At 38.7% G+C, this 14,914-nt stretch overlaps 1 protein-coding gene across 1 annotated transcript in view; it reads right to left on the bottom strand.

The window, feature by feature from the left end:
• Positions 1–3,209: 3,209 nt before the first annotated feature.
• Positions 3,210–14,914, bottom strand: part of LOC141783601 (scavenger receptor cysteine-rich type 1 protein M130-like) — a 53,777-nt gene continuing 42,072 nt past the window's right edge. Inside the window, exons 5-10 of the mRNA XM_074660994.1 lie at positions 9,227–9,517; positions 8,065–8,379; positions 7,675–7,971; positions 4,292–4,621; positions 4,023–4,105; positions 3,210–3,899 (exon numbers count right to left, since the gene is read on the bottom strand). Of these exons, the coding sequence (XP_074517095.1) occupies positions 3,780–3,899; positions 4,023–4,105; positions 4,292–4,621; positions 7,675–7,971; positions 8,065–8,379; positions 9,227–9,517 (1,436 nt within the window). The 3' untranslated portion in view covers positions 3,210–3,779. The remainder of the gene's footprint in view (positions 3,900–4,022; positions 4,106–4,291; positions 4,622–7,674; positions 7,972–8,064; positions 8,380–9,226; positions 9,518–14,914) is intronic.

Raw genomic sequence — 14,914 nt, 5'->3', positions numbered from 1 at the left:
CATACCATACTATGACTTTCTTTTTTTTTTATTCAAAATACTATAGATGACTTTTTTCGACATACTATACTATTACTTTTTAATTTTTTCGACAAACTATTCTATAACTTTTTTCGTCATACTACACTATGACTTTTTTTAAATACTTTACTATGCCTTTTTTATTTTATCAACATACTATATTATGACTTTTTTATTTTTTCCACATACTATACTATTACTTTTTTTCGAAATACTATGCAATGCTTCTATGGCACTATGGTGGCATCAGCAGTTTTTTATGGAGTGGTCTGCTGGGGCAGCAGCATCTCAGCTGCGGACAGGAAGAGACTCTACAGAGTAATCAGGAAGGCCAGCTCTTTCCTGGGATGCCCTCTCGACACAGTGGAGGTGGTGGGAGAGAGGAAGATGATGGCTAAGCTGTCATCCATGATGGAGAATGACTCCCACCCCATGCAGGACACCATCTCAGCACTGGAGAGCTCCTTCAGCGACAGGCTGCACCACCCAAAGAGTGTGAAGGAGGGCTATCGCAGGTCCTTCCTTCCTGCAGCTGTCAGACTCCACAACCAGCACTGCTCCCAGTAGACCACTTACACTTACACACCAAATACTGACAATAAGTGCACTATACTGTATACTGACTGTGCAATATCATTACTACTCAGGTGTAATTCATACTGTGCAATATTTTCAGGTGGAATTTCATTTAATTCTCACTGTGCAATATCATTTTCCACTTGTGCAATTTTGTTAATAGTCTGTTTATTGTCAATACTGTATATACTGCTCCTATTTTTATACTTCCTTCTATTTAAATGATTCATATTTTGTTACACTTTGTTTAGCTCTTTTTTGACTGTGTTAGCTGATGCATCTTGTTTTTTGCACTATCCCCTTTGCTGCTGTACACTGCAAATTTCCCCACTGCGGGACTAATAAAGGAATACCTGATCTTATTTTATCTTATCTTAATGACTTTTTTTTTTTTTTGACATACCATACTATGACTTTCTTTTATTTTCTTTGACATACTATAGTATGACTAATTTTGACAAACTATACTATGACTTTTTTCTACATACTATACTATATCTTTTTTATTTTTTCGACATGCTATACTATGACTTTTTTATTTTATCAACATACTTAACTATGACTTTCTTTGACAGACCATATTATGACTTTTTATTTTTTTCAAAATACTATGCAATGACTAATTTTCGACATACTATACTCTGATTTTTTTTCGACATACTATACTATGACTTTTTTAAGTACTTTACTGTGACTTTTTTTTGTCAACACACTATATTATGACTTTTTTTGACCTATCATACTATGACTTTTTTTTGACATACTGAAACAATCTCTCAAATTTGTGATGTCATCGTGTATAAAGTGTGGAGCTGCTCCATAGACAATAAATGAGAGACTGATTTTGTGTTCATTTTCTTTTTATACCCAAAGAGCTTTATTCTATTGTAGTGTTTTTAGTTGTGAAACAGAAAATGTTTCCATATACTCTGAACATCCCCCTGGATGCTCTCAGTGTCATCTAGAACATTTCTCCCAATTCATTGTCTATGGAGCAGCTCCACACTTTATACCCCTGTGACATCACAAGTTTTAGCACTCTAGTTTTTCAGATTTGGGAGACAGTTGTTCATGTTAACTAATATTTTTTGGACTTTCTTAGAACATAGGAATAACATGTATGAATTTTGAAAATGGCCGTAGCTCCCCTTTAAACCTGATGTTGTAATTCCCTTCTGTGACCATTTGAGGGCAGTAAACGCTCATCACAACCGTTCACTTCACCAGCCACAATAAACACCAAAATACTCTTGAGTCCACTTTCAAAGTAAAACAATTCAAATATACAGCGACGATTCCGATATGCTGTCCACTCCAGCTGGGGATGGACAGAACATTCACAATGATAGCATGGACATGTTTTATTAGAATAAATGTATTGTCAGTTTGTTCTAGATAAAAGACAATGGCAGTAATGTTAGCTGACCAGACAAAGGTCTCTCCATGAATCACTGCTGATCCTAGTGTTGGCTTTTCCTGCTTCAGCCCCGCTGCTTCAGCCTCCGGGGCTGAAGCAGGAAGAGAACGCTATCGCCTCCCGATTGCGCCCGCATGGAGACACCGGCACCCGGTCGAGTTTTGGTCGGAGACGATAACGTAACTCGTTGCGGAGCCCTGTCACTTCACAAGACACGGGAAACCTCTGTTGGTCTGGAGGAGCTGCAGCATTTATTTCTGCACAAACGTCCACTGTACATTCGCTAGATATTCTCAGAGCTAAACTAACTCTTCTGCAGTGTGGAGCGAGCGCACATGCACGTCTAGAGGTGGAGCAAAACAGCGAGAACGCGCGCGTTGTGTGAGTGAAGGCAAGCAGGCAGAGGAGCAGAAACTCCGGCCACACATGAGCGCACATATGTGAGCGCGCATGGGATCCCGACCCGGTAGATTTATACGTGTAAAAGATTACAAAAAGTCCCTTTAAATACAAAAGTAAGTCAAATTCATAGAAATTAAGTACATTTTTTAAGTACAAAATTAAATAAACTCTGTATGTAAAAAATTAAGTAAACCCCTTATGTACAAATTAAGTCAATTTGTCGGTGTCTTTGGTTTCAAATTGCGCCGGCTGCTTGGACTCTGGTATACCTGCTTTCAAGTCTAGTTTTCAATGACATCTATTTTCGCAAAATTCTTGATTACAACATTAAGTGAAATTCTTATAAAATAAGTAAAACCTTGAATTACAAATTTCTGTAAATGTGTTAAGTACAACATTAAGAAAATTCTTATGAGTTAAGTAAATTTGTAAAAAAAAATAGGTAAATTCCATAAATACAAAAGTAAAATTCATAGAAATTAAGTTAATTCTTTAAGTGCAAAATTCTTTTGAAAAAAGAAAATTCCTCAATTATAAAAAGCAAGTTCCTTAACGACAAAATGAATCAAAATTCTTGAGTACAAAAATAAGCAAAATTCTACTGAAATAAAATTAAGTAAAATTCTTATGTAATAAGAAAATTCCTTAATCACAAAATAAGTACAATTCTTCAAAAAATAAGTACTTAATCATGAATGATTTGCAAAATCCTTTATTACAACATTAAGTGCAATTCTTATGAAATAAGCAAAATCCTTCATTAGAAATAAAGTAGTAAAAGAAAATCTTCAATTATAAATTTGTGTTAATTTGTTATGTACAACATTAAGAAAATTCCCAAAGTACAAAATTTGGTAAATTCCTTAAATACAAAAGTAAGTAAAACTCAGAAATTAAGTACATTGTTTAAGTGCAAAATTAAGTAAACTCCTTATGTACAAAATTAAGCAAAACTCTAATTAAATAAAATTAAGTCAAATTCTTATGAAATAAGAAAATTCCTTAATTACAGAATTAAGTCAATTTGTCGGTGTCTCTGGTTTCAAATTGCGCCGGCTGCTTGGACTCTGGTATACCTGCTTTCAAGTCTAGTTTTCAATGACACATTATGTTTGTGAGGTGTTTTTAGAGATTTACATCTTCAGTAGGAACCAATGGGCTACATACGTTCTGACAGGAAGTCAGAAAGTATGAAAAGACTAACACATTGTTGGTTTTCATGTTGAGAGTAAGACAAATATAGTATATAATGTATTGAATAAATCCAGCCTTCTTGTTTAAAGGGAACATTCATATAAAATGAGCTGTTGGTGGGTTGTGTGTTATAAATCCATCTGGATGTGAGATGAGCTCCTTGGAGGTGCTACTCTGCTCCCTGAGCTCCTTCCTCTTCAGTCGGCCCTCCTTCAGCTGCAAGAACACCCAGGTTATAATAAACCGGCTCAGTGTTCTCCCGTCTGCCCGGCTTCTGCCCTCTGGTGGCCTGGAGACACATGACAGCACACAGATGTGACTTCCTGCATCACTCCTCTCTCTTCACTTCAATAAACACAGACTGAGTGCTTCATGTCAGTCAGTGGTCTGAACAACAGACGTGTGTCAGTACCTTATAGTAGAAGTAAAGGCCAATGTTCGCCAACAGCAGAATCAGCGGCAGGACGACCGCTCTGATGATAAAAGGCCTTAGATCTGATCAAACACATGGACAGTCATCACATCACATCCCATCATGAGTCCAACATCTCCCATTAAACACAAACTGTAGTGACCTGAAATCTAAAATCACTTCTTCAAAAGTAAAATTCTTATGAAATAAGAAAATTCCTTAAGTACAAAATGAAGTAAAGTTCTTATGAAATGAGACAGTCAGCTTACCTGCGACAGTGAGAGAGATCAGACGGCTCTCAGAGAAGAAGTCATGAGAAAAAACATAGATGTGATAAACACAGCTGTAGCTTCCTTGGTGGGCGGGCTCTGCAGCAGGAAACAGGAAGTGGGCGGAGTGATTGACAGCTGGCTTGGTGTAGTTGAGTGCTGAGGTGGGTGAGGTGAAGGTGAGCTGGAAGGAGCCTCTTGGGTACTGTGGCTGGGTGGAGCAGCTGATGGTGAAGGTGGAGCCCCTGAACACGTGAAACCCCTGCTGCTGGGCCTCGGAGACCCCGTCCACGGAGGAGGACCCAGAGATGTTGGGCTGAAGCAGCAGGTCTGTAAACACAGAGAGATGATTGGCTGAGAGCTGGGGCACGTTCAGTCTGAAAACAGTGTGCTCTGGTTTGCTACGGTTTCCGGTTGAACGGCGTGTTTCTTCTAAATGGTGGGTGTGTCAGAGGTGTTACCCAATCAGCAGCGACGTGCACAAACCCTGTCGTACTATAAAGGCAGTGCATTTGCGTAGCACAACAGAGTGTTCAATGCACAACCGTTTCCGTTTAAACGTTTTTCTATGTTTTGTTGATCCTCCGTTCAACAAAATGGACCTGATTTTGTGCCTCCTCGTCTCCTCGTCTCCTCGTCTCCTCGATCCTCGATGCTCTTGCTTGTGATCCTGAAATCAATCCCAGCGCTCCATCTTGAAGGACATCCCAATTCCTAAACTGCATCTGGAGGAGCGAGGAGGCTTGCCGAAGGAGCTAATAGTGACGATACATCTGTGTGTATACTTTGCGTAAGTCTTCTCGGCACCCGTGTTTTTTTTTTTTAACAACTTTATTGAGGCCGTTATCAAGTTTAAAACACTTGTGTATACAGCTCGAGTCTACAATTACAAACACGCCATGGGGACTAAAGGTTGTAATAAAAAAGATTAAACAAATCAAAGTTATATAATATCTTGTAAAGCTTTCAGTGGTTTATATGTTTTAACAGCGTTTTTGTTTGTACATTCAGATATAGAGGAAATATATTGTCTGACATGGTCATGAAGAATTTGGATTTGTGAATTTAGTTAAAATAACACGTAAATTAATGAAATAGAAGTGCGAACAGAGACACCTGTGACGTATCAAAGAGGCGTGACAATGTGCCACACGTCATATTTAATTGATGTGGCTTTAAAATGACGGCTCCGAGGCGAGGATGTCTCATTGTGTTAAAAGCCTGTTGCCTCAACTCCTCTCTCCTCGAGTCTCTTCCTCGCCTCTTCAGCTCACATCTCTTGTGGGCGGGACTGAGACGCGAGGAGAGGAGGCGAGGAAAGGAATCGAGGATGTACAAACTGGGAAATGGGAAAGGCCTACAGACAGGCAGGTGTGTCCTGTCAGGTGAAGCTCAGCAGTCTGTGGAGAGTTTGAAGTTTTCAGAAACAAGCCCACTTCTATGACAAGCTGTTTTAACATTTAACAGCTAGACAGGAGATTCATTAGAGATGTCTGCAACGTTGTTTTGCCTAGCCATAACTCTAATTCTAGATATCTGTAATTACATTTTGACTAGTACGATTCAAACTACTTTGCCATTCATGTGTATTGGGTTTCTCATTACAGATATCCATAATTTAACTATGACTAGTCATAATTCCAGTTCAAGATATCTTTAATTCATCTCAATTGTAGATATCTACATTGTCCTTTTTAGATATCTAAAATTAAATGTTGACTAGTCAGAATGACGTTGTAGATTTCTCTAACTGGAGTTAATTAGTCTAAATGTAATTACAGATATCTAGATTTTTTGACGAGGTGAAATGACGTTATAGATATCTGTAATTACGTCAGAAGGGGGGAGAGGATGGGACGGGAGGTGAAGCTATTCGAACATGCTATGGCGCTGCACTGCAGTCGTATGGGTTTATAAAGTGTGTCTGGAGACAATAAATCTACAATAAGCTGTAAATTTCTACCACAACTCTCTAGTGAACAAAGCTCTCGTTGGCCACAGACTCCTTGATGATGAGCTCTTTCTATTTCAAGTCATTTTCTAACGATCTGATCCACAGCGGTCCCTGACCACTCGTCTCACAGCCGGCTGCACATAGGCCCTGTTCAGACCTGGTATTAACATGCGTCCTCAGTGATCGGATCACAAGTGGACAGCTCTAAGTACAGGTGTGAACACACTGAAGACGCATTTAGGACGCATTGAGATTGGATCTTTCAGACCACGTTCAGAGGTGGTCTGGGCCACATATGGCCACATTCTTTTAGCAGTGTGTACGCAAATGTGTCCTGGGCCACATTAAGGACCGCTTACTCATCTGATGTCCCGCTGGGATCCGCCGGATCACTGCACTCCTCAGGTGAATAAACAGGCAGACTCGGGCGCTTGTCAGCATGGAAACAGCCTCTGTGCTCTACTGTATCCTGTCAGTACAACTGTATTTTATTAAAATATATCCTGTTTATAGGCTACATATCTACAGACTATCAGACTAGGCACGCAAAGTGCATTATTATCATACTGTCGGAGATGTGTCGGTGTTTTTGTTCCGCTGCTTTGCAAGGAGCTGACACCCGTCCGAAATGAAGCAGCGGTGGAGACGCATTCTAATGCCAGGTGTGAACAGACGTACTTAAAGCTGTCCACTTGTGATGCGATCACTGAGGACGCATGTTAATACCAGGTCTGAACAGGGCCATAGAGACCAATGTTATGTGTCCAGCTCGGAGGACGGCTCGTTGTGATTAAAATGAGGTTGTAGTTTGTTGTCTACCTTACTACGGTTAGAAAGAGACGTTGTTTGTGTTTTAACTACGTTTCTCTTATGAGTTATTGATCCGGGAAGTTTGAATCTGTGAATATCTGTCACACTTTACCGAACTTTCCAAGTTAGCAAAAGCTTCTGCTGATGCTTTGTTGGACCGATATCGTGAGCCTGAGCCTTGATGAGCAACATCATGCACAACAGTTCTTACTAGTCATAATGAGGTTTGAGATATCTGTAACGGTTATTTAGGATAGACAGAACTGAATTACAGACATCTCTAACTGTTGTTTTGACTAGTCACAATGTAATTATGACTAGTCAAAATGTAGTTATAGATATCTCTAATGCTATTTCTGGATAGTCAAGCTGAGCTACTAATTGTTAAAACAGCTTGCCATACACTTTTCTACACTTTAGGATGTCATTGTCCTGGATAACTTTACAGTTCAGTCCAATGGAAACCACCGACTGTCACTGTAACGGAGGACGGAACATACTGGAAACATTACTGTCATAGATCATAGTCTGCTGTGATTCTAGCTGGTGCATGTGTGTGTCATTGTGGGTACATTACTGTCATAGATGATGTCATAGATGATGTCACTGATGGGCTTACCTGAGCAGGTGAGATTCAGGATGGAGTTAGAGAAATCTGATGTTACACACTCCATCAGAGCAGATCCAGACTGAACACAGTCAGATCTGATCATCCACACAGATCTTACTGAGGACTCCTTTCTACTTTCTACAGAAACAGCAGAGCCACAGTCCAACTCTTTGCAGGCAACATCTGCTTCCTTCAGGGTCCAGTCAGGGTCAAAGTAACCGCCACCCACTGGTTTCCAGTCTCCCTGATGTTTCACCTCCAGTGTTCCTGCACAGCGACTGTCTCCTCCCACCAACCTGACAGGCTCTGAACCGAAACAAGAGAGTCATCAGTAAGAGAATAAAGTGAGTTTCATTAGAACAGAAATGAACCAGATCAGAGCTGCAGCTCCTCTTCTACCTGAGCAGGTGAGTCCAACAGCTTTGCCAGGTGAGCAGGTGTTTCTATCTGAGCCTGAGCTTCTACAGTCCAGGAGAGCAGACTCAGTTCCTCCACACTGGAACTCTTTGGTCCACATTGGATCCTCCACTTCTCCATAAGTCACCCCCTGGAGGACTGAAGGAGCCCCACAGCCAAGCTCCCTACAGACCACCTCTGCATCCTGCTGGTCAAAGTCAGCTTCACACACTGAGGACCACCACTGGTTAGAGTGGTTGGACTTCACCTCCAGTCTGCCTGAGCACAGACTAGTCGCATTCACCAGCCTGACAGAGTCTGGAGAGATGATAGAAGATAAAATAGAGAGAGATAAAAGACACCAGACACAAAATAAAAAGATGTCATGAAACAACAATTCAGTGATTCCAACTGGACTCAGAACAGTTCCAACATGAGTTCATCATTAACAACAGAACACATCTTTATAACACCACAGACTGCAGCAGTTTTACCATCACATTTACATTTAATACACTCTAACTATTGTTATCCATTGTTGAACATGTTTAATGTGTTTTCAAACAATAACACAACATCATCATCTGCACATTTCTCTATTCTGTTCCTTCTGCTCAGCTGCTCCACAATCTTTGCTCTCCACACAGAGATGTTTTCATTCTTTCTTATTTTTTCTGTAAACTATAATAAAAGTCTGTTCAGAAAACGATCCCTAAAATCTAAAAAGGATAGGGGCTGGACTCTCTTCTTTTAAGGAGTCTCCCAGGCTGAAGGACACCACGTGGGTGATGAGATACTGACCAGCCCCCGGCTGAGCTGAGCTGCTCAAAGTTGTGGCCAGTAGGTCACTGGTGCCTCTTATGGTGGAAACCAAAGAACCAGCTGGTTGAAACCAGTGGCTAAGAAAGCTGTCAAGCTGAAGAAGGAGTCAGGCTGGTTGCTGGTCGGCCCAGGGGACTCCTGAAGCAGCAGACATGTATGTTTCATATATACAGATATATATCTTGGTGCATTCAGCAGCTGATTTACTGAGACAGCAGATCAACAGACTCCATCATGGCTGCTGGAGACAGTCTGCTGTGATTCTAGCTGATGCATGTGTGTGTCATTGTGTGTACATTACTGTCATAGATGATGTCGCTGATGATGTCACTGATGGGCTTACCTGAGCAGGTGAGATCCAGGATGGAGGAAGAGGTATATGATGTTGCACACTCCCTCAGAGCAGATCCAGACTGAACACAGTCAAACCTGATGCTCCACACAGATCTTGCTGAGGACTCCTTTCTCTGTTCTACAGAAACAGCAGAGCCACAGTCCAACTCTTTGCAGGCAGCAGCTGCTTCCTTCAGGGTCCAGCCATAGTAAAAGTAATACACTGGTCTCCAGTCTCCCTGATGTTTCACCTCCAGTGTTCCTGCACAGCGACTGTCTCCTCCCACCAACCTGACGGACTCTGAACAGAAACAAGAAAGTCATCAGTAAAAGAAGTGAATTTAAGAAAAGATTAAACTTAGACTCGACTTTATTTCTTTATTCCTCCTTTTTTATTTACCTGTTGAGTTGTGATTTTCTTCAGCCTGGAGTCCTGTAGAAAAACACAAATATTTATTGTTTTGCGTACATTTTTGGAGATTTGACGGAGATGCTGGCGGGGTGCCTTGAGACCGGCCGTCAGTCATGTGATACGTCTTGCTTGAGTATACTTCAGTGTTATGTAGGTTCTTTTGTAGAAAAAAAAAACTATTAAAAATCAGCCCAATGGCATCACGTGACGGACACGGAATTTGTAGTACCGCCGTTTGGCCACTACAAACCAACAGCGGTACTTTTTTTCCCCCAATTTTCATATGCTATTTCATTATTAAATTAACTTTGATTCACCATCAATTTTCGTAGTACTGCCAATATTTGGGCCTTTCATTGCGCTGGCTATTATTATAGCTAGGCTAATGTTAGCGTTTAGCAGACGCCTGGAACGCCTGGAAGGGTACAGCCAAACAGAGGAGGAGTAGGGGCGGGCCTACTGGGTCGGTGCGCTCAGTTAGTCATGAAATCTCCCATAGAAACATAGACATAGACGCTGCATCGGACGCTTCAGCCCGTTAAGGCGATACCTTAACGTGGGTGCCATATTGGACCTGGCAGGACAGGCCTGTAACCCTATACAAGTGAACGGGGGAGCTGCCGTTTTTCTGGATAAAAAGCACTATAAAGTCTACATGTCGGTATGCTAATTGGACGTGAAGTGGACTTGATTTGTCCACTTCAAATACCTTACCACAGGGCCTCAGGTATGCCAAGAGGACCTTGTCCAATGGCAATACCTCGGCCAATCGTAGCGACTTAGAATTGGATTTCTGGCCCGTCAGAGAGTTTTGAGCCATTTTATCAAATTTCTCTGATTTACTTCAAACTTGGCACATGGGAAGCTCTTCCTCCAGGAATGAATGTCCCAAAATTTCAGTTTTAAAAATCAATGGTTTTGGATATATAAACAATGTTTGGTCAGTGGACACGTTGACATTTCTTGACCTTTAACCAATTAAGGCCATATTTTCAATTCTGCAATTAATTTTAAATCCAAAATTGCAACACGTGATCTCTGCGACCTCCTGAATCAACAGGCCTTGGATCTGTATTGCTACAATGACCCTGAAAGGAAGTATCCCTGGAGGAGAGAGAGAAGCCCGGAAAAAGGATTCTGGATAAGAGGGTCAATTTTAGTTGCCTCTATAAATTTCACATCATTTAAAGCTATTTTAGCTGAAATATGTATACATGTCTATGTATATATGTCTATGTATACATGTCTATGTATACATGAATATATATATATGTCTATGTATACATGTCTATGTATATATGTCTATGTATATATGTCTATGTATACATGTCTTTGTATATATGTCTATGTATACATGTCTATGTATATATGTCTATGTATACATGTTTATGTATATATGTCTATGTATACATGTCTATGAATATATGTATATGTATATATGTCTATGTATACATATCTATGTATACATGTCTATGTATATATGTCTGTATATGTATGTTTTTGACCTCAGTGATGAATACGTTGTGTTTTCTGTGGCTGCTTCACAATAAAAGTCCCACTGTGTTTGTCCAGTTGAGGTGTTTTAATGTGAAGCAGCAGCAGCAGGAAATGTGTTAGTATTAGCAGCAACTTAATGCAGCTCAGATACGGCTGTAGGAGAGTGAACAGGAAACAATGAGGCTGATATCAATCAGAGCAGCTTACAAACAGTATCACTCGTTACATGCTGCATCGTTTCCTCTCAGTGTGTCACGAGCCTGAATCTATGGCGGACTCCGCCACTATTGATTAAAACCACCGCCCAGAGAGATCATTACTGAGTAGACATACGGGTACATTGATTACAGAAATAATATTTGACTAAAAATAGAATCAAACACTTGGTTTGATTTGGTGAAAATATGAAAGATTATAACCAGGGCTGTCAAAGTTAATGCGTTAAGGCAAATATGTTTTAATGCCACTAATTTCTTAATGCATTAACACAACTTGTGATTTTTAGGTTGTAGCGGCTCAGTTTTAAAGTTAGAGTGAAGATACTGGTATCATATGAAACTAGAAAACATAAGGAAAAGGCATGGCCATTTTCAAAGGGGTCCCTTGACCTCTGACCTCCAGATATGTGAATGAAAATGGGTTCTATGGGTACCCACGAGTCTCCCCTTTACAGACATGCCCACTTTATGATAATCACATGCAGTTTGGGGCAAGTCATGTTTCTTCCAGCTCAAAAAGATCTCTAAAGTCAGATTTTGTTTTTTTATCTCCTTCCAATTTTTTTATTTAGTGAAGCAAGACAAAACAGGTGAAATTTTACAAGACAAACAGAAACAAACAAAAGAGAAAAATAAATAAATAAAATACATCGGGTGACTTGACAAAATGAACGGGACAGGCCAATTCTAACAAAACGAACAAAATGAGACAAATAAATAAGAGCTGTTGGTGGAGGGGGGGGGGGGTGTTATTGACAGTGCAGGGCAGTCTGTTGTGTAAGGTTCTAGTGTGTGTTTACAGTTGTGTGTGTTTGTATGTATGCAGTGTGGGGGGGTGTAGGGTGTTTGTTTGTTTGTATCTAAAGAGGAGAAAGAAAAGGGCGGGAAAGAGAGAGAGGGGGTGGGGGGGGTTGAGTATTTGTCGTGGCAGGGGTGGCTTATAATATCTCATGGTCCGACAATGTTATGTTATCATATTTTGTCTTTATATATTGGTCTTTATTTGTATTTGCATTTGTATTTTTTTGTTTCCTGAGACAGGTTACCCCCCTTAAGCTGCCCCCAGACCCTGGAGAGAGGGCTGGCTGTCAGAGGTGTCTACTGTCTACTGTCGCCCTTCTGCCCATTCTGAACAGCCCCAGACCCGTCAGGAGAGAGCCTGTTCTGTGTTGGGAGAGGGATTTTTTATTATTTGTTTTTCCCTTATCTTTCCCTTCCTCCTTCCCAATTCATTTCTTTATTTTTTTGTATTTATTTAAAACCGGACGTCAGGCCGCCCCAGCCAGGAAATAGGGAAAGGTGAAGGTGGATGATTAAGTAAAGGAAAGGGGGAAAGAAGAGGAGGAAAAAGAAAGGGGGGAGGAGGAGTGGTGGTACTTGATGGGGTGAAGATGCGATGGGGGGAGGGAGGGGGAGGGTGTTATGCCAGACGGATATAGTGAAGGGTTGTTGGTGCAATGTATTTTTTGCAAGCAATGCTGTTTTTTTATATGTGATTATTATAATAACAATGATAAGTAAAGTAAATAAATTATCCAGTAAATAACTTAATATATCAATTAATTAACCAATCCATCCTCCATCTAACCATCCCATTGATTCATTGTAATAGTAGTAATAATAATAATGGTTAAAAATAATAATAATAATAATAATAATAATAATAATAATAATAATAATAATAATAAACGAAGAAGTCAAAAATCAAAATAGAAATACATATATGCATGTTGATATTGTCTGAATGTAGTGAAAACATAGTAGTAATAATAGTGGTAAACCAGTAGACAGTATACTAATAAGAATAACCACAGTAATACTACAATTAAAAAAATAATAATAATAATACTAATGATAATAATGATAATACTAATAGAGGTAATTTGTTATATTAATAAAGAATATAATATAATAATAAAGAAAGAGAAGAGAGAAAAAACAACAACAACAACACAAGTAAGGTTATAATAGTTGAAGAGAAAAAAAAGTAGTATTAATAAAGAAACAAGTAAAATACATTAATGTTAAAAATAATACCTGAGGGGAATAATTATAATAGTATAATACTAATAATAATAATGATAGTAATAGTAGTAACCATAACCATGACAATAGCCATGTCAATAATAGCTATAATAACAGTAATAATAATACAAATGACAATAATAGCTGGAGCAATAGCAGCATCAATAATAATAATATTGATAATACCTATAGTCATAGTGCCATTAGTAGTAGATCAATAAATAAGCCACTTAATTCATTTGTTCATTAGTAAATTAATAATAATGGTAGTCGTAATAATAATGACAAATGGAGAGGAAAGAAAAGAACCAAATAGACCAATTAATCAAGTATTGAAACAGCAACCAATTAATCAATGTAATAATAATAATAATAATAATAATAATAATAATAATAATATTACCATTATTACTATCATTAAGAGAAAAGTAAAAATAGAATAAGAATAGAAACTCATATATGCGTGCTAATATTGTTTGAAGGGAGTGAAAATATAGATAGTGATCTAATATACTAATAAGTTGGACATCCATTATGCAATAATAATTTATTGATAATCTATATGATATAGCAATGATAATAATAGTATAGTATAGCAGCACATTTTATACCAAGACAATAATAATACCAACAATCATACAAACAAATTACTAAGAAGAAAAAGATAAATAAATAAATGAATTATAAAAATATACAAAACATACAAAATCCCATTGGTTATGATGGTGGAGACCAGAGCAACGATTGTGCGAGGTGTGTGGGGAAATGAGGTATTGGTAAGGGGAGAGGTTTAGAGAAGAGAGAGAGGGGAAAAAAGGAATGACGCATACATAAAATAGTTAAGAGATAGAGTTTAGGAAAGGAAGGAGGATGTAGATGATCGATGATGTAAGTGAGCAGAGTGTGAATAGATGATGTGTTATATGTTCAGAATTGATTTTAAAATTTGACTGATCACTTTTAAAGCATTAAACGGCCTTACCCCAAATTACATCAAGGATCTATTGGCCCGCCTAGGCGTTCCCTTAGATCAGCGGACGCAGCTCTGCTGGTTGTTTCCAGATCTCGGCTTGTGACCAAAGGTGACCGGGCCTTTGTGGTTAGAGCCCCCCCGACTATGGAACACTCTGCCTATATTGAAATCAGACTCGCTACTTCATTACCATCTTTTAAGTCCCTTCTAAAAACTTTCTTTTACAGGAAAGTGTTTTTGAATAATTAATATGATGCTGTTGCTTTTATCATCCCTCTCTGGACATTTTATTCTGCTTTCTAAAAATGTATTTTATCCCCAGATGTTTTTGTTTTTATGATCCCTCTGTTGTTTGTATTTTATTCTTTGCTGATTTCTTTTTTCTTTTTTCTGTTTTGTTGATTTCTTTTTCTGAAAATCACTTTGTAAATTTGTTTCGAAAAGTGCTACATAAATAAAGTTTATTATTATTATTATTATTATTATTATTATTATTATTATTATTATTACTATTAATTAATTAATTAATTAATTATATGTTATGATTTGAGCATATTTCTTTTGCTAAATGCA

The sequence above is a fragment of the Sebastes fasciatus genome, chromosome 15, assembly GCF_043250625.1.
Source record: "Sebastes fasciatus isolate fSebFas1 chromosome 15, fSebFas1.pri, whole genome shotgun sequence".
NCBI lineage: Eukaryota > Metazoa > Chordata > Actinopteri > Perciformes > Sebastidae > Sebastes > Sebastes fasciatus.
Note: the sequence above shows the minus strand (reverse complement) of the source record. Positions and strands in the feature narration are given on the sequence as shown.